The sequence below is a fragment of the Rhinatrema bivittatum genome, chromosome 7 (genome assembly GCF_901001135.1).
Source record: "Rhinatrema bivittatum chromosome 7, aRhiBiv1.1, whole genome shotgun sequence".
NCBI lineage: Eukaryota > Metazoa > Chordata > Amphibia > Gymnophiona > Rhinatrematidae > Rhinatrema > Rhinatrema bivittatum.
In genome coordinates, this window is record NC_042621.1 from 89,064,297 (window position 1) to 89,088,437 (window position 24,141).

The window sequence follows — 24,141 nt, forward strand, 5'->3', positions numbered from 1 at the left end:
GTTATCTGTGGGTATACTTGTGGGGGGATGGTGAGGAGGAAGGGGGGGGGGGGGAACATCAGGATAGGAGAGGAAATGGTTCTTTTGCTAGTTTCTGATTATTATTATTATTCCAGAGTGCTGAATATTCGCTCGCTGAGGCAGAGCCATCCTCTCTAAGGGAGATGCAGAGAGCGGCATGAAATAATCAAGTGGAAGTTAAGAAATTAAGTTAGGATCTACTTTTATAAGCTGTTTCAAAATGTTTGTTTGCTACAATCCCCAGATATACCCTATACGAGAACAGATTGTTGCACACTCTACATTTATTAAATATTAAGGTGGAATGACTATCCTGGAATTTGTTTTCTCTCTCATGGAATTGAACAACAAAGCCAAAATATAGCCTTATTTATAAGGCTTTATCACTGCTGTTTCTAGCTCGTGTTGGCAGTTTCTTGAATGGTCCTTAATTGGGCAGAGCCCAGCAAGTTATAATGGCGGCATTGTTTCCCTCACAGTGCTGTTCTTTGAAATGCAATGTTTATTTCTATTAGCTTGCCTTCTCTTTGCACAATTTATGAAGGCTTAACTGCTGTTCACTTTGGTGGATCTAACTTGGAACTGTAACAGATTTCCAACTGTTGTGTTTATGCCTTTCAGTCTTTGTGGGAGGGAGAGGGCACCCAAACGTGTCAAAGTAGTGTCTTTGCAGAGTGATGGTTTGTATAGGGTTGCTTTGATGGGATAAGGGAAGGGAAGGCGGGATGGAGATAAACAGAGTACAGCAACTATGAGCTGCTCATTTTCAATATCAGGGGAGGGGGGAGGGATGAGAGAATTGTTGGGGTTTTTATTAGCTATTTAAGCATGTGGCAGTGTTCAAGTCATAGTTATTTTACATACACAATAAGATTTTGATGATTATCCAGGTGAGGGAAGCTTCCTGCTTGTTCAGGGATGCAGGGCACTTCAAAACGTTTTGATTCAGTTTGGGAAACTTTATCATATGTTTCAGATGTGGCATGGGGAGCTTTATTAAAAATTACAGTGATAACAATTATGGAGGTAAAATATTCAGGGTAGGTTGTCATATGGGATTTGTTGCACGTTGTATTGTTTTAATTGATTATGTGCTTTTATTTTATTTTAAATTGTAATTATTTTATTTTTTGTGTGTGTAAATTTTTGTTTAATTTTGTAAATCGCTTTGGATGATAAATTTTTATCGGTAAAGCATTTAATAAATGCCGATAAATAATTAAATAAATAAGTATTAAATGCGTCACATGGAATGTGGCTGGATTAGGCACCCCAGGTCAAATGTGAAAAGGTTCTGGCTAATCTGAACAGACTCAAAGGCACAATTATTTTTCTGCAAGAAACCCATATGTCAAATAAAGAGCACTTTAAATTAAAAAGAAAGCCAAGTTAGCACCACAGCCTAACCACACCATACCATGTCTAGAATTGTGTGGAGCGGTGCTAGCAGAGGAAATAGTGGAGTTAATAACAGCGGTTAATTAGGTGTATGCAGCACAGGGATTCTCCAAAAGTCGTGGAGTTGTCATTTTAATTCAGAAGTCTATCTCATTTCAATGGTAAAAATCCATAATCAATCCAGGAGGTAGATACATTATCGCATTAGGTGCTCTGTATGGGAAAACCTACTATCTTGGCTTCTGTTTATGGACCAAAACAATACGACCATGGTTTTTTCCACTGAAGTCACTTCTCACATTCTTTCTCTTGGCTCTGTTCCTATTATATTGGGAGGGGATCCAATCTCGTAATCTCTGTAAACTTTTGGATCTCTAAGGGAGTACAGTTTATGTGTAATATCTTGCAAGTACTGGATGTTTGGAGAATTCTCAATCCATGCACAGATTACAGACATTGCACTCGCTCCCATGGTTCTAAGACTCGGATAGATTAATTGTTTATTAAAAAAAAAAAAAAAAAACCTCTCTCTGATTCAAAATTCTACTATTGAACCATTGCTTATTTCGGATCATTGCCTGGTAACATGCTTAGTCACAACTGGGAGTTTACAACATTTATTCCAACTGGAAGTTACTTGTATGGATAAAAAAAGTTACTTGTATGGATAAAAATTTTAAAGAATATTTACAATCAAAATGGCAGGAATATGAGACACATTGGGATAGATTTTAAAAGGTTGCACGCGGGTGTACATGTGTGCATGCTACCCGGCACCTTGCTCGTGCCGAGCAGCGCTGCCTTCCCCTGTTCCCTCTCCCCTAATCTGACCTTTCCACCCCTTCCCCTAACCTTTCCTTCCCCTAGCCCTACTCTAACACCCCCCAAAATTTTTATTTTACCTTTTGCGCCTGCCTCTGGGCAGGCGAAAGTTGCACACACTAGCAGCCTGCCAGCACGCGATCCTCTGACACATCGGCAATGACCATTCTGTCGGAGGCGTCTGGCCCCGCCCCACCCTGCCTCCGGACCGCCCCGTCCCACTCCCGGACCGCCCCTTTTGTAAAGCCCCGGGACTTACATGCATCCCAGGTCTTTACGCACGTCGCCGGACCTTTTTAAAATCTGTTCAACATAAAGCTAATCCAATACTCTCCTGGGAAACAGCTAAGGCTGCACGTAGAGGAGATATTATCAACTATGCTATATCTAAGAAGAGAAAGTTGGACAAATGAGTCTTAAAACTAACTCATCAACTGAATACAAATAAAGAGAAGTGGAATGAGAAGAACACAGGTGAGACTCAGAAAATGTTTGGCTAACACAAAAATGCTAAATGACAAGCTTTACCAGAGGGCAACTTCATCATTGTTTAACTTGAGGTATAGGTTAGTTCTTTTTGGGAACAAAACAGGGAAAATGTTAACTAATTTGATGAGGGGCACAAACAAAACATTCATTTCAGGTTTAAAAAAACAGTTTGGTATTGTAAGAAGAACATAAGAACATGCCATACTGGGTCAGACCAAGGGTCCATCAAGCCCAGCATCCTGTTTCCAAAAGTGGCCAATCCAGGCCATAAGAACCTGGCAAGTTCCATCTTCCTCAGGAATCAGTGAACTCTTCCAAGAATACTACAAAAAATTATAAACAGTGGAAGCAGAGGACAATAGGGAAAGAGATAAGTTTCTCAAGGAAGTCACTCTGCCCTCACTGCTCCCACAAAAACTAGAATAGTTACCGTAAACGTCCCATACAGACATCTGAAATTTCATAAGTGATTAAGAAATTAAAAAATGTTAAGGCATCAGGTCTAGATGGCATGACTGCTCTACTTTATAAATTGATAAACATGTTAACATTGTCAAGTCTCGCGAAACCTGGCCAAGATTCACAAATACCATCTTCATAAAGGCCCATCTCTTCACTGAATGAATGAAGAAAAGAGGATTTATATTAAGACAACCAACAAGGACAAAATTGCAAAGGCTGGGTAAACAAATAAGCGTGGGAGTAGTTTGCTTATTGTGGCGGTTACTACCCCTAACCAATTAGGCTTGATACTTCACTTTTATGCAGCTCCAGCACTGCTCTCTACATCAATAGCAGGGGTGGAAGGAAATTAGAACCAAAAAGTTACCAATAAGGGCCCTGACCTCAGCGGTCAGAGTAACAGATAAGTAAGAGAAAAAATAACTGGGAAAGCTTGCTGGGCAGACTGGATGGGCCGTTTGGTCTTCTTGCTGTCATTTCTATGTTTCTATGAATCACTACATAAAAATCTTAGCCACTAGACTTTAGCCCATACTTCGCACTTTAATATCACTAGGGCAAGCAGGGTATGTCAGACGGAGAAGATCGCATATAAATGTCAGGCTTGTTAGAACTGTATGCAAGATTTCAAGTTAAAGATCCACCACTGGTGGGATTTAATACAAAGAATGCCCTTGACAGGATCTCTTGGTCTTTCTTTCAGTCAATCTTAGATAAATTTGGGTTCTGTGGATTTATTAGACAGGCGATTCAAATTTTATATTCAAACCCAAATTTCAATTAACTAGAGGGACTAGGCAAGGATGTCCGTCTTCTCCCTTTTATTTATACTTACCTTAGAACCACTGGTGTACGTTTTGGATAGAATATTGAAAAAATATACAATACTTATGAATTTTCATCTTTTATCTACTCTGTTATTTGCAGATGACATATTATTTATCCCAGAAGCAAAGCTGGATTTAAAGAGAATTTTAGATGTTTTTCAAACATTTTGGTAGTTTTTCGGAATTAAAACTAAATCTAAAGAAGTACGAAGCATAAGATATTATGAGACACTTGAAAGATGGTTGGGGGGACTTTCCTTTACAATATGCAGGAGAGTCAATTAAATGCCTGGGAATTAAAATACATAGGTTAACAGAGGAATGGTATCATTCAAATATTCCAGCTATTATTCTGGAATTTAAAGCCAAAACACGGAGCTGGAAGCAATTTCCAATCTCTGTATTAGGTCACATTGCTCTGATTAAAATGTGTTTCCCAAACTACTATACATATTACAAATGCAGCCATTTGTGCTAAAGAGGGCAGATATTAAGAACATAATAACATGCCATACTGGGTCAGACCCAGGGTCCATCAAGCCCAGCATCATGTTTCCAACAGTGGCCAATCCAGGCCATAAGAACCTGGCAACTACCCAAAAACTAAGTCTATTCCATGTTACCATTCCTAGTAATAGCAGTTGCTATTTTCTAAGTCAGCTTAATTAATAGCAGGTAATGGACTTCTCCTCCAAGAACTTATCCAATCCTTTTTTAAACACAGCTATACTAACTGCACTAACCACATCCTCTGGCAACAAATTCCAGTTTAATTGTGCGTTGAGTGAAAAAGAACTTTCTCCGATTAGTTTTAAATGTGCCACACGCTCAGGGGCAGATTGAGGGAAAATAGTGGCCCGGGGGATTTTTCTCCATACTGGCCCATGGGTACCCAATTACATATACAATATAATTTACATATATAATTTACATATATATGTACACACACCTATATTTCGGCATGGTACTCCCATATCAACACAGTACTATTTGCCAAAACTCAAAGAATAACAACCCCACCTATGAAAAAGAATACCACAAATATTACACCAGAATCTAAAATATCAATACACCTATCAGGAAAACAGAACAGGCCAAGCTACTACAGATCCCTATAGAGAAACCACATGCTAAAAGAATGCTTCATCTCAATCTCACATGCAAAACACAGACCCTCATCAAATACAGAATAAAGCCACATAAAGTATAAATAGAAATGTGCAGACAAAAACTAAACTGTAAAATGTATCATGCCAGACTCTATACAGTGCAACAATGGAAAAACAAAAATGTCACTATTCCTCATGAAACAATCAATAAAATCAAGATATATAAATCATGAATCATAATTATAAAATCATACTAATAAAATAATTTCAAAACAGCTGATGAATAGAATATCTATTAAAGACTCAAGCAAATTTTGAAACCTTTACCAAACACCAATAAAATATTTCAAACAGCAGACACATCACATACTACCCAATAATTAAAATTGTAGTCAATCAAGAAAAATGAACTTAAAAAGCCACCTTTACTTACCATCTCCAGCAGTTCTCCTACTCCTTTCCCTTGCAGGCCACACCAGATGCAGCAGTAGGTGCTGAAACTGTCCTCACGGTCCTCTTCCTTAGGGACCACAACCAATCTCTTCTCTCTCACTCACACACACACACACCAGTCATACCCTCAAGACAGTTTCTGTCTCTCACACACCAATCATCTCCCCAACCAGTCTCTCTCTCACACACACAAGCACACACATACCAGTCATCTCCCTGATCAGTCTCACACATACACACGTCACCTATCTGGCCAATCTCTCGATCACACAATGCTCTCGCTCTCTCTTACACAAAGGCTTTCAATCACACACAAGCTTTCAATCACACACATGTTCTATCTCATTTACAAACAGGCTCAATCACACACATGCCCTCTCTCACAGCCACAAGCCAGCCAAAAACATGCTCCATCTCTCTTGCGCACACACATTGACACACAGAAGCACCCTCCCTGTCTCACATACGCATTACACTCTCACAGAAGCACCTTGCTTTCAGACTTGCAGCATTTTTCACTTTTACTAAAAGTGAAAGTGATGATCCCAACCATTAAAATAAGAAAACCACATTCCTATCAGAAGGCGAAATGACACCTTCCTTCAGGTTCTGTCCTCCCAAGGGACAGCCACCCACACCATACAGCTTCTCTTCTTTTGCACTTTCAGGCAATAAAGCAAGTGTCTTTCTTCAAACTATCAGTCAGATGATTATTCATTTGGGAGATATGGAACCGACATCCTTAGTCAACTTCCCTTTTAAATGGGAAGATTCCAGTCTTAGTCATTTAAAAATATACATTTTCTAAAGGCTTAAAAAAAATAGCAAAACCATTTCAGATTGGAACTATCCTAGTCTTCATGCTTAAATAATGCTTAAAAAAAAACAAAAAAACCCACCTGGCATCAGTATCTTAAATTTGTGATTTTGCTGAGATGAACATTTTAAATAGTTTAATTTTTTTTGCTTTAGTATTTGTCTCTACCCACTTTGCTAAATTTTATTTTCCAGAAGAGGGATGCTTAACATTCAGTAATTTAATCTTTAATCCAATTTTTCAAAAGTTGCACTACCAGCACAAAAGTTGAGGTATATGTATTATTACATTTCATTTTTTTTTAAACTGGCAGATTCCTTTCTCACATACATAACACACACACACACACACACACACAAGCACCATTCCTTTCTCACACTCACACACACACATATATACACACACACACACACACACACAGAGAAGCACGTTCCTTTCTCACACACAAAAGCACCCTTCCGATCCAAGGCCCCCGCTGAACAGCTGGTCTCAGGCGGTGGTTAGCAGCACCGGTGTTCACTTCTTCGGCCTCTGCCGGCCTCAGTTTTAATTTCTTCGGCCCTCTTGGTCTCCGGCGGGGGCCGAAGAAGTGAACACCGGTGCTGCTAGCCGCCGCCGGAGACCAGCTGTTCAGCGGGGGCCTCGATTCTAATTTCTTCGGTCCCTGCCGGCCTCGATTTTAATTTCTTCGGCCCCCCCCCCGGCTTAGTCTCCGGGGGGGCCGAAGAAATTAAAATCGAGGCCGGCGGGGGCCGAAGAAAAGAAGATAGGCGCCGCCCAGCCAGCCCCCGCTTGAGGCTGGCTGGGAGGCGCCCATCTTCTTTTCTTCAGCTGTCGCCGGCCTCGATTTTAATTTAGTCGGCCCCCATCTTCATTTCTTTGGCCGCCACCGCCGGCCTCGATTTTAATTTAGTCGGCCCCCTGCCGGCGTGGTCTTCCTCGGGGGGCTGGCTAATCTTCTTTTCATCGGCCCACGCTGGCTTGGTCTAATGGCGGGGGCTGGCTGGGAGGCGCTGAGGCTGGGCTGAGGAAGAGCCACGCGGTCGAGACCACGTGACCAGCTAGACCGGCCCACTGGGGGATGCCTGATCCCCCGATAGGGCAATCCGCCCCTGCACACACTAACTTCATGGAGTGCCCCCTAGTCTTTCTATTATCCGAAAGAGTAAATAACCAATTCACATCTACCTGTTCTAGACCTCTCATGATTTTAAACACCTCTATCATATCCCCCCTCAGCCGTCTCTTCTCCAAGCTGAAAAGTGCTAACCTCTTTAGTCTTTCCTCATAGGGAAAGGAACTGTTCCATTTCCTTTATCATTTTGGTTGCCCTTCTCTGTACCTTCTCCAACACAACTATATATTTTTTGAGATGCGGCGACCAGAATTATACACAGTATTCAAGGTGCGGTCTCACCATGGAGTGATACAGAGGCATTATGACATTTTCCGTTTTATTAACCATTCCCTTTCTAATAATTCCCAACATTCTGTTTGCTTTTTTGACTGCCGCAACACACTGAACCGATGATTTCAATGTGTTATCTACTATGACGCCTAGATCCTTCTTGGGTGGTAGCTCATAATATGGAACCTGACATTGTGTAACTATAGCATGGGTTATTTTTCCCTATATGCATCACCTTGCACTTATCCACATTAAATTTCACCTGCCATTTGGATGCCCAATTTTCCTGTCTCAGAAGGTCTTCCTGCAATTTATCTACTCTGCTTGTGATTTAACTACTCTGAACAATTTTGTGTCATCTGCAAATTTGATTATCTCACTCGTTGTATTTCTTTCCAGATCATTTATAAATATATTGAAAAGTACGGGTCCCAATACAGATCCCTGAGGCACTCCACCGCCCAATCCTTTCCACCGAAAAAAATGTCCATTTAATCCTACTCTCTGTTTCCTGTCTTTTAGCCAGTTTGTAATTCACGAAAGGACATCGCCACCTACCCCATGATTTTTTACTTTTCCTAGAAGCCTCTCAGGAGGAACTTTGTCAAACGCCTTCTGAAAATCCAAATATACTACATCTACCGGTTCACCTTTATCTACATGTTTATTAACTCCTTCAAAAAAGTGAAGCAGATTTTTGAGGCAAGACTTGCCTTGGGTAAAGCCATGCTGACTCTGTTCCATTAAACCATGTCTTTCTATATGTTCTGTGATTTTGATATTTAGAACACTTTCCACTATTTTTCCTGGCACCGAAGTCAGGCTAACTGGTCTGTAGTTTCCCGGATCGCCCCTGGAGCCCTTTTTAAATATTGGGGTTACATTAGCCATCCTCCAGTCTTCAGGTACAATAGATGATTTTAATGATAAGGTACAAATTTTTACTAATAGATCTGAAATTTCACTTTTGAGTTCCTTCAGAACCCTGGGGTGTATACCATCTGGTCCAGGTGATTTACTACTCTTCAGTTTGTCAATCAGGCCTACCACTTCTTCTAGGTTCACCGTGATTTGGTTCAGTCCATCTGAATCATTACCCATGAAAACCTTCTCCGATACGGGTATCTCCCCAACATCCTCTTCAGTAAACCCTGAAGCAAAAAAATAATTTCATCTTTCCGCGATGGCCTTATCTTCTCTACTTGCCCTTTAACTGCTCGATCATCTAACGGTCCAACTGACTCCCTCACAGGCTTGCTGCTTCTGATATAGTTTAAAAAGTTTTTACTGTGAGTTTTTGCCTCTATGGCCAAATTCTTTTCAAATTCTCTCTTAACTTGTCTTATCAATGTCTTACATTTAACTTGCCAACGCTTATGCATTACCCTATTTTCTTCTGTTGGATCCTTCTTCCAATTTTTGAATGAAGATCTTTTATCTAAAATAGCTTCTTTTATCTCCCCTTTTAACCGTGCCGGTGATCGTTTTGCCTTCTTTCCACCTTTCTTAATGTGTGGAATACATCTGGACTGTGCTTCTAGGATATTTTGTTTTTGTTTTTTTTAACAAATACCATGCCTCTTGCACACCTTTTACCTTTGTAGCTACTCTTTTCAGTTTTTTCTAACTATTTTTCTCATTTTATCAAAGTTTCCCTTTTGAAAGTTTAGCACAAGAGCTGTGGATTTGCTAACTGTCCCCCTTCCAGCCATTAATTCAAATTTGATCATATTATGATCACTATTGTCAAGCAGCCCCACCACCGTTACCTTTCTCACCAAATCCTGTGCTCTTCTGAGAATTAGATCTAAAATTGCTCCCTCTCTTGTCGGTTCCTGAACCAATTGCTCCATAAAGCTGTCATTTATTCCATCCAGGAACTTTATCTCTCTAGCATGTCCCGATGATACATTTACCCAGTCAATATTGGGGTTATTGAAATCTCCCATTATTACCGCACTACCAATTTGGTTAGCTTCCCTAATTTCTCTTAGCATTTCACTGTCTGTCTCACCATCTTGACCAGGTGGACAGTAGAATACTCCTATCACTATAGTCTTCCCCAACACACAAGGGATTTCTACCCATAAAGATTCGATTGTACATTAATCTCATGCAGGATGTTTATCCTGTTGGATTCTATGCCATCCCAGACATAAAGCGCCACACCGCCTCCCGGGTGCTCTTCTCTGTCATTGCGATATAATTTGTACCCTGGTATAGCACTGTCCCATTGGTTATCCTCCTTCCACCATGTCTCTGAGATGCCAATTAAGTCTATGTCATCATTCACTGCTATACATTCTAATTCTCCCATCTTACTTCTTAGACTTCTGGCTTTAGCATACAAACATTTCAAAGTTTGTTTTTTGTTTGCATTTCGTCTAACAATTCCTCCCATCAGAGATGCTCACCTATCAACCACAAGAGATAGAGCATTCTCAATTGCCTGCCCGAAAATATGGAACTCCCTACCACCTGATTTGAGAGTACAAACCAACATCAAAACATTCAAGAAAGATCTAAAAACATTGCTTTTCCACAAAGTCTACATTGACAATCAGTTAAATCAATGATCTAACAACAATCAGTACCACCAACCAAACCCATGCAAGAATGAAACAGCAACCAACATCAACCAGTGCCATACCACTATGGACTTAAAAGAAACAACACAAACAGACTGTCTATAAGATGAATAAATCTCAATACCTTTACTATTCTCCTTTCTTCCCCCCCCCCCCATCCCGTCATCCCTCCCACTGTTATTTTTGCAATGATCAGCATTGTTTAATTATCTGTATTCTGTTTGAATCTTGTAAACCATTGTGATAACTGCACCGAATGACGGTATATAAAACTCAACAAATAAATAAATAAATATTTTCATTCTGCTTTTTAATTGATAGGGATAAGTTAGAATTTTTGAGCTCAGGTGAGTTTTTAGTTACAGGCACTTGGACTATTTTTCTAATTATTGGAACCTCACTGTCGGGATGCCCTAATTCTAATGCATCATTAGTATCCTTTAAAGATACCTCCCTCCGAACCATGCGCTGCTGAGCGACTGTCGGCTTTCCTCTTTGTTCTAGTTTAAAAGCTGCTCTAGCTCCTTTTTAAAGGTTAGCGCCAGCAGTTGGTTCCACCCTGGTTAAGGTGGAGCCCATCCCTTCGGAAGAGACTCCCCCTTCCCCAAAAGTTTCCCCAGTTCCTTACAAAACTGAGTTCCTCTTCCTTGCACCATTGTCTCATCCACGCATTGAGACTCCGGAGCTCTGCCTGCCTCTGGGGACCTGCGCATGGATCAGGGAGCATTTCAGAGAATTCTACTTTGGAGGTTCTGGATTTAAGCTTTCTACCTAAGAGCCTAAATTTGGCTTCCAGAACCTCCCTCCCACATTTTCCTATGTCGTTGGTGCCCACATGTACCACGACAGCTGGCTCCTCCCCAGCACTGTCTAAAATCCTATCTAGGTGATTCGTGACATTATTGTATGGTATTTGTTCCAAATTCTTATGGAGAGGATGTAAAGCAAGAGCTTCTGTTGCTAAACTTAGGATTCCCACTACAGAAGGAGGGTAGGGGGTTTCCAAATCTGAAATACTAACACTTGGCATGCCTCCTGAGAGCACTAGGTGATTGGCTGTGGAAAATCAACCACGTTTCAGATAGTATTTTAGAACAGATCCTCACATATCCATATGAGTTACGGTTCTTGCTGCATTCAAACAGTAGAGATATACCAGAATCTATTTCCAATAATTTATTAAGGAAAGCTATGCATCAGAGATGAAGAAATATCCATCAGCTAGTGTCCCTCTCTTAGGAATTGTCTCCTTGGTTGCCAATTAGCGGCTATTCTTGGTTTCCACTTGGGGATTCTTGTAGATTTGTAAAACATTGACACAAAAAAGAATGGAAACCTTTCAATTTTTATTTTTTTCTTTTAACAATCAAACCAGAAAAATGCATTCATTAGCTTATTTCCAAGAGGAAAATAGTTAGAAAAAAACTGAAAGGTGCACCTGCAAAGGTTAAAAGTGTTCAACAGGCTTGGACATTGTTTAAAAATACAATCCTAGAGGCGCAGTCCAGATGTATTCCACGCATTAAGAAAGGTGAAAGGAAGGCAAAACAATTACCGTCATGGTTAAAAGGTGTGGTGAAAGAGGCTATTTTAGCCAAAAAGCGTCCTTCAAAAATTGGAAGGATCCATCTGAAGAAAATAGGATAAAAAATAAGCAATGTCAAGCTAAGTGTAAAACATTGATAACACAGGCGAAGAGAGAATTTGAAATGAAGTTAGCCATAGAGGCAAAAACTCATAATAAAACCTTTTCAAACTATATCCGAAGCAAGAAACCTGTTCTTATGACATATCACCAGTTGTCTAGCTTTCTCTGTTCAAAGCTGAGAATTAAAACACAGAATTATGCTTCAAGGTCTTTCCAAAGACTACTTCAGATTTTTAAAGGGGACAAAATGTCTGCATTTTATAAATTTCTCCACTCAGTGACTTCTTGTAAAACTCTCTCTGTGTTGGCAGAGTTCTGATCTAAAAATTACAATTGAGGAAGATGATTTGTATACTAGCATTCCATCAGTTTTAATGAGAGAACAGAAATTATGAATTATACATAAATTGGATATCTCAGCCTGTAGACCATTCCAGATGGGTTATATCTCTAAATCATCATGTTTAAGATGCTTGGCTGCAGATGCAACTCAAGCCATATAGGAATGGCGTTTAATACAATATTTTTAGAGGGAAATCTTGCAGTTCATATCCTGAAAACTCAAATTCCTGTTTCACCATCCCTGATGGGTATCATACCAAATTACATTAATTGTTTAAAATTTGAACTATTTGTAATAAAAGGAATGTGTTGCTAAAAAAATGCATACCCGCTAAATGAGTTTCCAATGATAATCCTAGCTTAAATTTTTGGCTAGCAGAAATGATTTATCTTCTTAATTTGGACTTTAAAACATGGCCTTTGAGGCCACCAACTTGGATCTCATCATTTCACAAAATTTGGGATGCCTACATCAGGACTTTACTTATCTATCTATAGGACAAATAATTCTCACAGGGTACACACTGAAATCAGGGATGCTACTGGTTATGGACCTATATGCTTGATCTATGCTGAAGAGGCACTGAAAATGGAGGTTAGTTTAGAGTTTTGTTATTAGTTGTTATTGTTCATTACTGGAAAATTAAAAATATATTACAAAAAAAAAATCTTTTATATACTACCTCCTCCAAATCTTAGTTCCGTGCGGTTTACATTCAAACAGGCCGATACAGTACAGTGCGCTCCGATGGAGCCAAACGTGGGCTAACAGTGCGCTCCGATGGAGCGCACTGTTAGCCCACGTTTGGCCGCACGTTTTTGACGCGTTATTTTTACCTCTTATTCAGTAAGGGGTAATAGCGCGTCGAAAATGCGCAGCCAACCCCCCCGAAACTAATAGCGCCCGCAACATGCAAATGCATGTTGATGGCCCTATTAGTTATTCCCGCACAATTCAGAAAGTAAAATGTGCAGCCAAGCCACACATTTTACTTTCAGAAATTAACGCCTGCCAAAGGCTGGCGTTAATTTCGGTCAGCACCGGGAAAGTGTACACCCTCCGGACTTAATATCATGGCGATATTAAGTCGGAAGCCCCAAAATTAAAAAAAAAAATTAAAAATCTGCCCGCTGGTTGGAAGACGGTCGCTCAATTTAGCCGGCGTCCATTTTCCGAACCCGTGGCTGTCAGTGGATCCGAGAACCGTCGCTGGTAAAATTGAGCGTCGGCTGTCAAACCCACTAACAGCCGCCGCTTCTGTCAAAAAAGAGGCGCAAGGGACTCGCTAGTGTCCCTAGCGCCTCCTTTTACCGCGGGCCCTCATTTACATAAATTTATTTGCTGGATCGCGCACCCAGGAGAGTGGCCTGGGCTCTCCCGCGAAGTTTTCTATATCGGCCCGAAAATGCATTCATAAATAAAACACAAAACAAACAATTTTTAACATACCATGGTGTTCATGCGTGGTATGTGATGTGGTGTAGGGGTGTGGGTGGGTGTGTACTTTATAAGTGTGGGAAATTGCTTTTAAGGTTGCTTTTGTTGCCCCCTTTCACCAACTCCTTCAGTTAATATTCCCTGTCTGCTGCCTATGTTGCTCTTCGCCAAAGTGCAGGAAGAGTGCAGGGAGGATGCTTTTGGAATGGAGTCTGCACCATCTACAGTTCCCCACAGAAAGCAATAGGGATTTTTTTGGAGGCTAATGATTGTAGTTTTCAAATTCAGTCATGATATTCACATTTTATTTCTGCATGACAGATTTGGTGAGTTTCTGTCCCCTTTTTTTTTTTTGAACGTTATTGAACCTATAAATGGGCAGACAGACATTGATACTTTTTATATAATTCTCTCCACCATTTCATGTATTGGAGAGAATTATATATATATATATATATATTGCTGTAATGTAATAAATGAGATTTTATGTACATTTTATTTTAATTTTATTATTATTTTATGGATGTTATATTGTTCTTTGCAGGGGGCAATTCCTATTGGACTTGTCGGTTATAAATGCTCTAAAATCCATTAATAAAATAAATAAATGTTGAAAAATATAAAAAATGCTTTGATCAGGAGACTCTCAGAAACCACAGAAAGAAGTGAAGATACCAACTTGATAACATCACCCATATGTCTGACGATGGTCAACTACTGGTCTTCAGAGAGTAGTATTGACAAGAAATAAAATATAGATAATTGCTTCCAGTCTTCCTTAGGCTGTGAAGCTGATGCTTGGTGTCACATCCTAACATTTTGCAGGGAATAAAATACCTGAAAAAAATGCTTAGGTACCTGTTCTTCCAAATACATTTTGTTTAAATATATCTTTTGTTCCTAGATATGCAGGCCTACCTTCAGAGTTCAATGTGATAAGGGTAACATTGTTCCCAATGTTCTGGCTTCCTGACTGGCCACTGTTGGAAACAGAATCACTGGCCTCAGATCCACTCTCCCCGTCTTCATTGTGGCTGTCTTCAGGCCCTGGCACCTTGACTACTATAGTGTTTTGCCTGCGACCAGGAACCGCACTAAAGGGAAAAAAGTCAGTTTAGTCAACATTATGGGAGCAGGATCGGTTTACTGAATTCAGTTCTTTAGTATCTGGGTACAATTTTTCTACCACTGATATGTTGTCTATGGTTTTGTGCTAATCATCTAAACTCTGTATGAAAACAATATCTATTGGAAAAAAATTAGCAATGTCACCCCCTCCATATTTATAACAAGATCTTTAGTTATTACATACATCAAAACCTGTTACATAGTGGATGGTGGCAGAATAGGACCAAATGGCCCTCCCAGTCTGCACAGCTGCATTTGTCTGGCTCTGGTCATCATCACTTTTGCTTGCTCTTACCATTGCCGCCTGTGCTAAAGGAGACCTCCCAGCTGTCAGGAGTGCAAGCTTGACTGTGAGTAGAATATTGTTCCTTAATTTTTTGCAGTTAGCAGTTTAACCATCCTCCCTCTTTTTAATATCTTTACAAAGCACAGGACTTAAGGTGGGGTTTCACCTGCATCCTGCAAGAGTACAAGATGAACTTCTTTTCTCCCCTTATGCACCCGAGCTTACCGTTTGACTTTCTCTACTGCTTTATCACACTAACTGGAGACCTCCCAGTCATCACAGATGATTACTCCCAAGTCCTTCTCTTGACTCTCAGATGTAAGTGCTTGCTCTCCTGGTAGGTGGCTTGTGGATACTTGTGCCCTTGAATGCATGATTTTATCCATTCTTCACCTTTCATTTGTTCTACTCTCACTCCTGGTGTAGCTACCCTCCTACATATTTTTGTATTATCTGGAGAGATATGTGAATAACTGTAAAACACTATTTCTCCTGAATATTTGTATTATTATTAATCCAACCGCTGGGCCTAATTCTTATATAAATGGGTAAGCAGGACCATCATAGCAAAAGATCCTGAGGAATAGCCTAGTGGTTAGAACAGGGGGCTACGAACCAAGAGACCAGGGTTCGAGTCCCGCTGTCGCTCCTTGTGACCTTGGGCAAGTCACTTTACCCTCCATTGCCTCAGGTACAAAACCCTTTGGACATAGGGAAATACCTACAGTACCTGAATGTAAACCGATGTGAGATCTCAGATTGAATGTCGGCATATAAAAATAATAAATAAATAAATAAATAAAAATATATTGACAAGGTCCAACATTATAATCATTGGTCCACCTTGGCAACCAACACTGAGACACAATTTTTTTGTGGATTTTATAATATGATAAATATAAAGTTATCTTTCATAATCTTGTTTCAATCTGCTTCTCACATTGCGGTACTCATCTGTCCCGACACGGTCTGTGTTTCCAAGGAACATCTGCGTCAAGGGAAAACCATCATGCCACTTCATATTCATTCTCGGCTGGCGTGAGAAGCAGATTGAAACAAGATTATAGAAGATAAGCTTATTTTTATTTTATGTTGGACCTTGTTAACATGCAAGATCTTTTGCTGTGATGCTCTCGCTTCACTGGTTTTATAAGATTTAGGCACAGTGGTTGGATTAATAATAAAATATAAATATTTGGAAGAAGTAGTATTTTAGAGTGATTGCTTTTCTTTTCTCGGTTCTTGAGGTTTTTTGTGTGGAATATAAGGGGCGGATTTTCAGAGCCCTGCTCGCCTAAATCCGCCCAAAACCGGGCGGATTTACGCGAGCAGGGCCCTGCGCGCCGGTAAGCCTATTTTACATAGGCCTACCGGCGCGCGCAGAGCCCCCGGACTCGCGTAAGTCCCAGGGTTCTCCGAGGGGGGCGTGTCGGGGGCGGTCCCGGTCGTCGCGGCATTTTCGGGGCGTGTCGGCAGCGTTTTGGGGGCGGGTACGGGGGCGTGGCTACGGCCCGGGGCGGTCCGGGGCGTGGCCGCGCCCTCCGTACCCGCCCCCAGGTCGAGGCCCGGCGCGCAAGAGGCCCGCTGGCGCGCGAGGATTTACGCCTCCCTCTGGGAGGCTCCCGACAAAGGTAAGGTGGGGGCTTAGACAGGGCCGGGTGGGTGGGTTAGGTAGGGGAAGGTGAGGGGAGGGCAAAAGGAAGTTCCCTCCGAGGCCGCTCCGATTTCGGAGCGGCCTCGGAGGGAATGGGGGTAGGCTGCGCGGCTCGGCGCGCGCCGGCTATACAAAATCGATAGCCTTGCGCGCGCCGATCCAGGTTTTTAGCAGATACGCGCGGCTCCGCGCGTATCTACTAAAATCCAGCGTACTTTTGTTTGCGCCTGGAGCGCAAACAAAAATGAAAATCCGCCCCTATGTGAATAAGTCATAACAATCTCTCCCAACACTGACACATTGTGTTATATAATCTTGACATGTTTCCTAACCAAACCTTTGTTGATTTGTTTCCTTTCTTGTACTGAACCTATTCCTGTGGGAGACTGGGAATGAAGAAACATCCCCATTTCTTTTGTTCTTTTCTTATACAGCGATAGTGGGATAGTGTTTCTTCACATTATTTGAACACCTGGATCAGAATGTACTTCTCTGGAATATTTTACATGTTTTCTTCAAAGCTTCAGAAGTGCTTATGGATATCCTTGCACAGCTATCTTACTAATGGAAAACAGCACTACAATCAGAAGGTTTCACCAAAGATGCTACGCAGAAGAAACGTGCCAATAAAGCGCAGAAGGCAGCGGCGTAATGATTCTGCTTAAAGAGAAAAGGAGCTGCTTTGCTTTAGCTCTTTAAAATCACCAAAAACAAACAGTCATCATTGACTTTAGCCAACTCATGTTCACTGTTCTCTGCAGTTTGCAATTTGAGCTACACCGCTGGTGAAAGGCACGCTTGTTTCAACTGTCACTACAACAGGAGAAAGGACTAGCAGGAAAATGTACTGACTTGCTTAAAATATTTTCCAAGGAGTCTGCTGCTCTGTTCAGTGGTTCTTCCTGTCCAACCATCTTGGCTACCACAGAGTTCTGTCTTTCGTTGTTCAGTATCACTGTGGTCTGAGGAACAACACTATGAATAAAAAGAAAACAAAAAAGATTTAACAGAACACTAGCACAAGTCTTTTAGGTTAATAAACTCTCAAGGTAAACATAAAACTGCTAAAGGTGAGGTTCTACCCCCTTGTTAGGTTTTGATATACTGCAAAAAATCTAAGGAGGCTTTGCAGTCCTTCATCAATATTGTCTCTACCAAAACTGTTAATTCTTTCTGGGCAGAATCGATTGCTGAGGAAGCGAAAGTTGCTTATCTGTAACAGGTGTTCTCCGAGGACAGCGGGATATCAGTCCTAAGGTAGGTGACGTCATCTGATGGAGCCCAGGTCAGTGCAATAACTGCACGGCTTCAAGAGTTTTTATTTCATGCTATCCTGAGTGTGTGCAGGCTGTCTCATGTCACAGCCATCACACAGAGCCCCCCCACTACCACCACCACCACTACTCAGGTCAGGATATAGCTATATAAAGAGAAGCCAACTCCAAAGGGAGGTGGGTGGGTTCCATGAGAACTGATATCCTGCTGCCTTTAGAGAACAGCAGTTACAAGTAAGCAACTTTTGCTTTGTCCACGGGCAAATAGGATATTCTGTCCTACCAGGCAACCTAGCTACAGCTTACCCCAAACAAAAAAAGGGGATAAAGTAGTGGGGCTGCCCTGTTAGCCCACATGAATACACAGAATTAAAGGCTGTCATAGTGGATAACACATTGAAATCGTCGGCTCAGTGTGCTGCAGCAGTCAAAAAAGCAAACAGAATGTTGGGAATTATTAGAAAGGAAATGGTGAATGAAATGGAAAATGTCATAATGTCTCTGTATCGCTCCATGGTGAGACCGCAGCTTGAATACTGTGTACAATTCTGGTCGCCGCATCTCAAAAAAGATATAATTGCGATGGAGAAGGTACAGAAAAGGGCAACCAAAATGATAAGGAGAATGGAACAACTCCCCTATGAGGAAAGACTAAAGAGGTTAGGACTTTTCAGCTTGGAGAAGAGACGGCTGAGGGGGGATATGTTAGAAGTGTTTAAAATCATGAGAGGTCTAGAACGGGTAGATGTGAATCGGTTATTTAATCTTTCGGACAGTAGAAAGACTAGGGGGCACTCCATGAAGTTAGCATGGGGCACATTTAAAACTAATCAGAGAAAGTTCTTTTTTACTCAACGCACAATTAAACTCTGGAATTTGTTGCCAGAGGATATGGTTAGTGCAGTTAGTATAGCTGTGTTTAAAAAAGGATTGGATAAGTTCTTGGAGAAGTCCATTACCTGCTATTAAGTTCACTTAGCGGCGGATTTTCAGAGCCCTGCTCGCCTAAATCCGCCTAAATCCGGGCGGATTTAGGCGAGCAGGGCCCTGCGCGCCGGTGCGCCTATGTTCAATAGGCCTACCGGCGCGCGCAGACCCCGGGACTCACGTAAGTCCCGGGGTTTTCCAAGGGGGGCGTGCCGGGGGCGTGTCGAGGGGGCGGGCCCGATCCGCGCAGCATTTTCAGGGCGGGTCTGGGGGCGTGGTTACGGCCCAGGGCGGTCCGGGGGTGTGGCCGCACCCTCCGGACCCGCCCCCAGGTTGCATCCCGGCGTGCTAGCGACCCGCTGGCGCGCGGGGATTTACGTCTCCCTCCGGGAGGCGTAAATCCCCCGACAAAGGTAAGGGGGGGTTTTAGACAGGGCCGGGCGGGTGGGGTTAGGTAGGGGAAGGGAGGGGAAGGTGAGGGGAGGGCAAAAGAAAGTTCCCTCCGAGGCCGCTCCGATGTCGGAGCGGCCTCGGAGGGAACAGAGGTAGGCTGCGCGGCTCGGCACGCGCCGGCTATACAGAATCGATAGCCTTGCGCGCGCCGATCCCAGATTTGCGTGGCTACGCGCGTATCTACTAAAATCCAGCGTACTTTTGTTGGCGCCTGATGCGCCAACAAAAGTACGCCAAATCGCGCTATTTGAAAATCTACCCCTTAGAGAATAGCCACTGCCATTAGCAATGGTAACATGGAATAGACTCATGGGCGGATTTTAAATGCCCTGCTCGCGTAAATCCGCCCGGATTTACGCGAGCAGGGCCCTCGCGCGCCTATTTTGCATAGGCCGCCGGCGCGTGCAGAGCCCTGGGACGCGCGCAAGTCCCAGGGTTTTTAAGGGGGCGTGTCAGGGGCGGGGCCGAATGACGCAGCGTTTCGGGGGCGGGGCCAAATGATGCAGCGTTTCGGGGGCGGGACCGGGGGCGTGGTGCCGGCCCGGGGGCGTGGTCGAGGCCTCCGGACCAGCCCCCGGGTCGGATGATGGCGCGCCAGCAGTCCGCTGGCGCGCGTAGATTTACATCTGCTTCTAGCAGGCGTAAATCGAGGGACAAAGGTAAGGGGGGGGGGTAGATAGGGCCGGGGGGGGTGGGGTTAGGGAGGGGAAGGGAGGGGAAGGTGAAGGGAGGGCGAAAGAAAGTTCCCTCTGAGGCCGCTCCGATTTCGGAGCGGCCTCGGAGGGAACGGAGGCAGGCTGGGCGGCTCGGCGCGCACAGGCTGCCCAAAATCGGCAGCCTTGCGCGCGCCAACCCTGGATTTTATAAGATACGCGCGTATCTTATAAAATCCAGCGTATTTTTGTTCGCGCCTGGTGCGCGAACAAAAGTACGCGATCGCGCAAGTATTTAAAATCTACCCCTTAGTTTTTGGGTACTTGCCAAGTTCTTATGGCCTGGATTGGCCACTGTTGGCAACAGGATGCTGGGCTTGATGGACCCTTGATCTGACCCAGTATGGCATTTTCTTATGTTCTTATGTTCTTATTATCTTAATATATTTCTTGACTAGCTCTTTTCCCTCAGGTCAGAATAGAATGAGCAAAAGATAACATTACGAGGAAATATAAGTGAATCATAAAAGGCCTTCAAATGATAGGGTGACGGGGAAGGGGGCAGGGGGTTATGGGGAGATTGATGAGTGAACAGAAGGTGATAAGCAGTATAATATTATGGCCTGACACACTCCTGGTAACAAGGGGAAAATTAACAGCAACAACAGTATCAACAGACCAAAATATTTTTGGTGTCAACAGGCCATTTTTATATTTTTGTGCCCTTTTTTTTTTGTTGTTTAAATATAAATGCAGCCTTGAAATAATAAAAATGGGCCTTAGTAGGGAATGGAGTTGTCATCTAAACCTCAAAGAAATCTTTCAGGACAGATTGGGCAAACTTTCTGTCGCATTAGGAGTCCCTATCCAAACAGTGATGGGATATGAATGTGTGGCCTGAACTCCATGTCACAGTCTTGCAAATTTCTTTCAGGATGGCTGATCTCAGGTGGGCTACCGACACCGCCATAGGTCTAACACAAGGAGGCTTGACATGCCTCTCTAGAGTCAGCCTGCCTGGGCATCAAAAGAAACAAAAAGCTGGGCTGAATTTCTTCTGATTTCTTAGGATGCATGCGCAGAACCACCCTATTATAGAAACACTTTGTATAGGGCCTGGAATTCACCGACTCAGCATGCCGAAGTGACTGACACTAAAAATATGATCTTCCAGATCAGGTACTTCAAGCTCACAGGAGTCCAATAGCTCAAACAGAGCATTCATCAGCTAGGCCAATAGACACTGAGAACCCAAGACACAGCAGGAAGCTTGATGGGAGGCTTCCTCAGAAGCAAACCCTCCACTTGAAGGCCTAATGGAGTTTTTCATACAAGTTGGAAGAACACAAGCTCCATCATCAGGAAGACTCGGAAATTAAATACTACCCTGAGAGGGCTAGGGAACTGACCCCGTACTCAGAGATTAAGGCAGCATTCCTCCGAAGAGCAGGGATTATCATAGAGTCCTACCAGCTAAGGTTCTGGGAGGGAATTTTACAGGCTGGAGAGAATTCTTGGGACCTGATCCACCATCTTAAAAGTGCCACCTGGAAATGGCTACAACCGGAAGACAAAACTGGGGAGGAGGTGGCAAAAGCAATTTTGATGGAGCAGTTCCAGGACAGTCTCAGCCCACCCATGCGGCAATGGGTTTTGCAGGCATCTGGACCTGACCTCAGAAAAGGCCCTGGAAGTAGCAGAAGTGTACTACCAGGCCCAGACTATACCTGCATCTATATCCTGCCAAGGAAAACCCCTCAGTATGAAAAAGGAATGATGGACCTGGGAGCAGGCCCAACTGGGTCAGGCACCACAGCAATCACCTTCAGCAGACGATGTGCTTCCACTGTGGTGAGTGAGGACACTTTGCGAGAGACTGTTCCCACGGGGAACTGGAGGTCATGGACACTAACCTGGTAACTGACTATGATTGCAATTTGGTGGATGTCCCCAGCCAGAGGGCTCCTAAATGGGTGATACCAGTGGAGCTGAATGGCATTCCCACTCTGGTAGAGTAAAAACACTGGTACGGAGTATTGTGCTGTGGAGACCCCGAGTCAAAGGGGGAAAAATGGTGACAGTGACATATGTTCACGGGGACCACTACCAGTGTCCCACCACCCGTGTATGCCTAAAGACACTGACCAGTCAAGGGATGATGGAGGTCGGAGTACTGCCACGGCTTGTCCTATTCCATGATCATTGGACAGGATTGCCCAGATTTCAAGGCTCTTTTGGGCCCGTATACAATGGAGCTGTCGAGACACAACCCTGAGGTGCCGGTGGTTCGGGAGCCATTTCCATTTGAGGACCTGGACCTCTTCCAGAAGGACGTGAAGCCTCGTAAGCCCTGGCGGCAATGCCGTCAGGACAACTACACTCTGATATGGGGTAAGGTTTGTCCACAGAATCGGAAAGACGAGGTAGTTACCCGGATACCGCTCCTGCAGAGGAAAGCGGAACCTCACAGATATCTACGGCTAAAAGAAGCACCAAAGAAAGCCTGCGAGGAGGCAAGGAACTTGGAGTTGCACGTTTGGACAAAAACATTCGTGGGCCTATATTAGCCGGGAGCCAAGGCCACAGAAAAGATAATACTCCATAGGGGGTTCCCTGTCAAGAGGGGTGTCCCTTGGATAGAGGAAAACTCAGCCTGACAAGGCTGAGCTGAGGAGGAGGGTATGTGAGGGGGTGCGTAGACAACTCCCTCAATCTACCTTAACAGACCAGGCTCAGGTAACCCACCCAGCTGGGGCGCCCCAAGGAATTATGGAAGAAGGGAGGAACCCAGCCTTGGAGCATAAAATCTGAGGCATAGCCAGCTTAGTGGAGCCCCTGGGAGGAGAGCAAGAGTTCCCATATGCCCAGACATGTTATCTGTGAGGTGGGTGAACTTATGTAAGGACTATTTGGACTTGAATGTGTTTCTTTCTTGAACTGGGAACTAGTCAGTCTTGGGTTACTTTAAAGTGCACTGTTATACTAAAGTGAAAGCTAGATGCCATTTTATGTTGAACATCACTTCCACTGTAAATAAAAGTCACTATTGCACAGCTAGAAGCTTCCTCAGGACTGTATAATGTAGATTTTGACCACTCAGCCATACCACAAGGATGAATATGGAAAGATATTCTTTTTGCCAGATTTGATTGGACCAGATACCAGGACAGAGACCCCTTGAGCTGGTGGGTCAGATGCTGTCTCTTAGATCTTGGGTGGCTTATATCCACTGGGATTGTAGGGGCCATTGGGCTTGCCTGATGTGGAGACATGCTAAGGATGTTACATGTACTGTTGATGCCATAGGGCACAACATCCTCAACATGTCCCATGCTGTATACTTGTTCCTTTTATTTCTTCCACTGTGGACATCAGGGTGCTGATGCTTTCTTGTGGAAGAAAGGCTTTTGCCTGAGTAGTGTCTGATAGGCCTCCTATAAATTCCAGTTGAGATAACAGGCTCATGTTGGATTAGGGATAATTTATGACAAACCCTAGCAACTCCATCACCTAGATAGTTTTGCTCATTGAGTCTTTCGTACCTTCCTGAAAAGTACTTTTGACCAGCCAAACATCTAGAAAAGAAAACACACACTCCCAATTTGTGCAGTTGCACAGCTATCCTGTTAGATATTTTAGAGTCCATATTCAAAGGTATTTAGCTGGATAACTTCTGAGTTATCCAGTTAAAAGCCAAATTTTGAATATCTAGGACACATATTCGGCTAAATCATTATCCAGCTATAATTTGGCTGCATAAAAAGGAGGCATTTCAGGGTGGAGTAAAGTTGTCTAGCGAACTTAGCCAATATTACCACGTATTTTGCTAATTTAGCCAGAAAACGTTAGGGCTGCTTCAGAACAATCCTAAAGTTATCCAGCCTTATGTGAAAGGATAACTTGAGATTTAATTGGCCATTTACAAATAAAATGTTGTTCACAGA

The 24,141-nt window shown here is 43.1% G+C and overlaps 1 protein-coding gene across 4 annotated transcripts in view; it reads right to left on the reverse strand.

Moving 5' to 3' along the window:
* BANP (BTG3 associated nuclear protein) overlaps positions 1-24,141 on the reverse strand; it is a 755,155-nt gene that overhangs the window by 592,366 nt on the left and 138,648 nt on the right. For all 4 annotated transcript variants that reach the window (XR_003857728.1, XM_029608652.1, XM_029608651.1 and 1 more), the window contains exons 5-6: positions 17,743-17,865; positions 14,741-14,916 (exon numbers count right to left, since the gene is read on the reverse strand). Coding sequence is in view for 3 of the 4 variants with exons in the window: in XM_029608652.1 (XP_029464512.1) it covers positions 14,741-14,916; positions 17,743-17,865 (299 nt within the window). In the remaining variant the exon portion in view is untranslated. The remainder of the gene's footprint in view (positions 1-14,740; positions 14,917-17,742; positions 17,866-24,141) is intronic.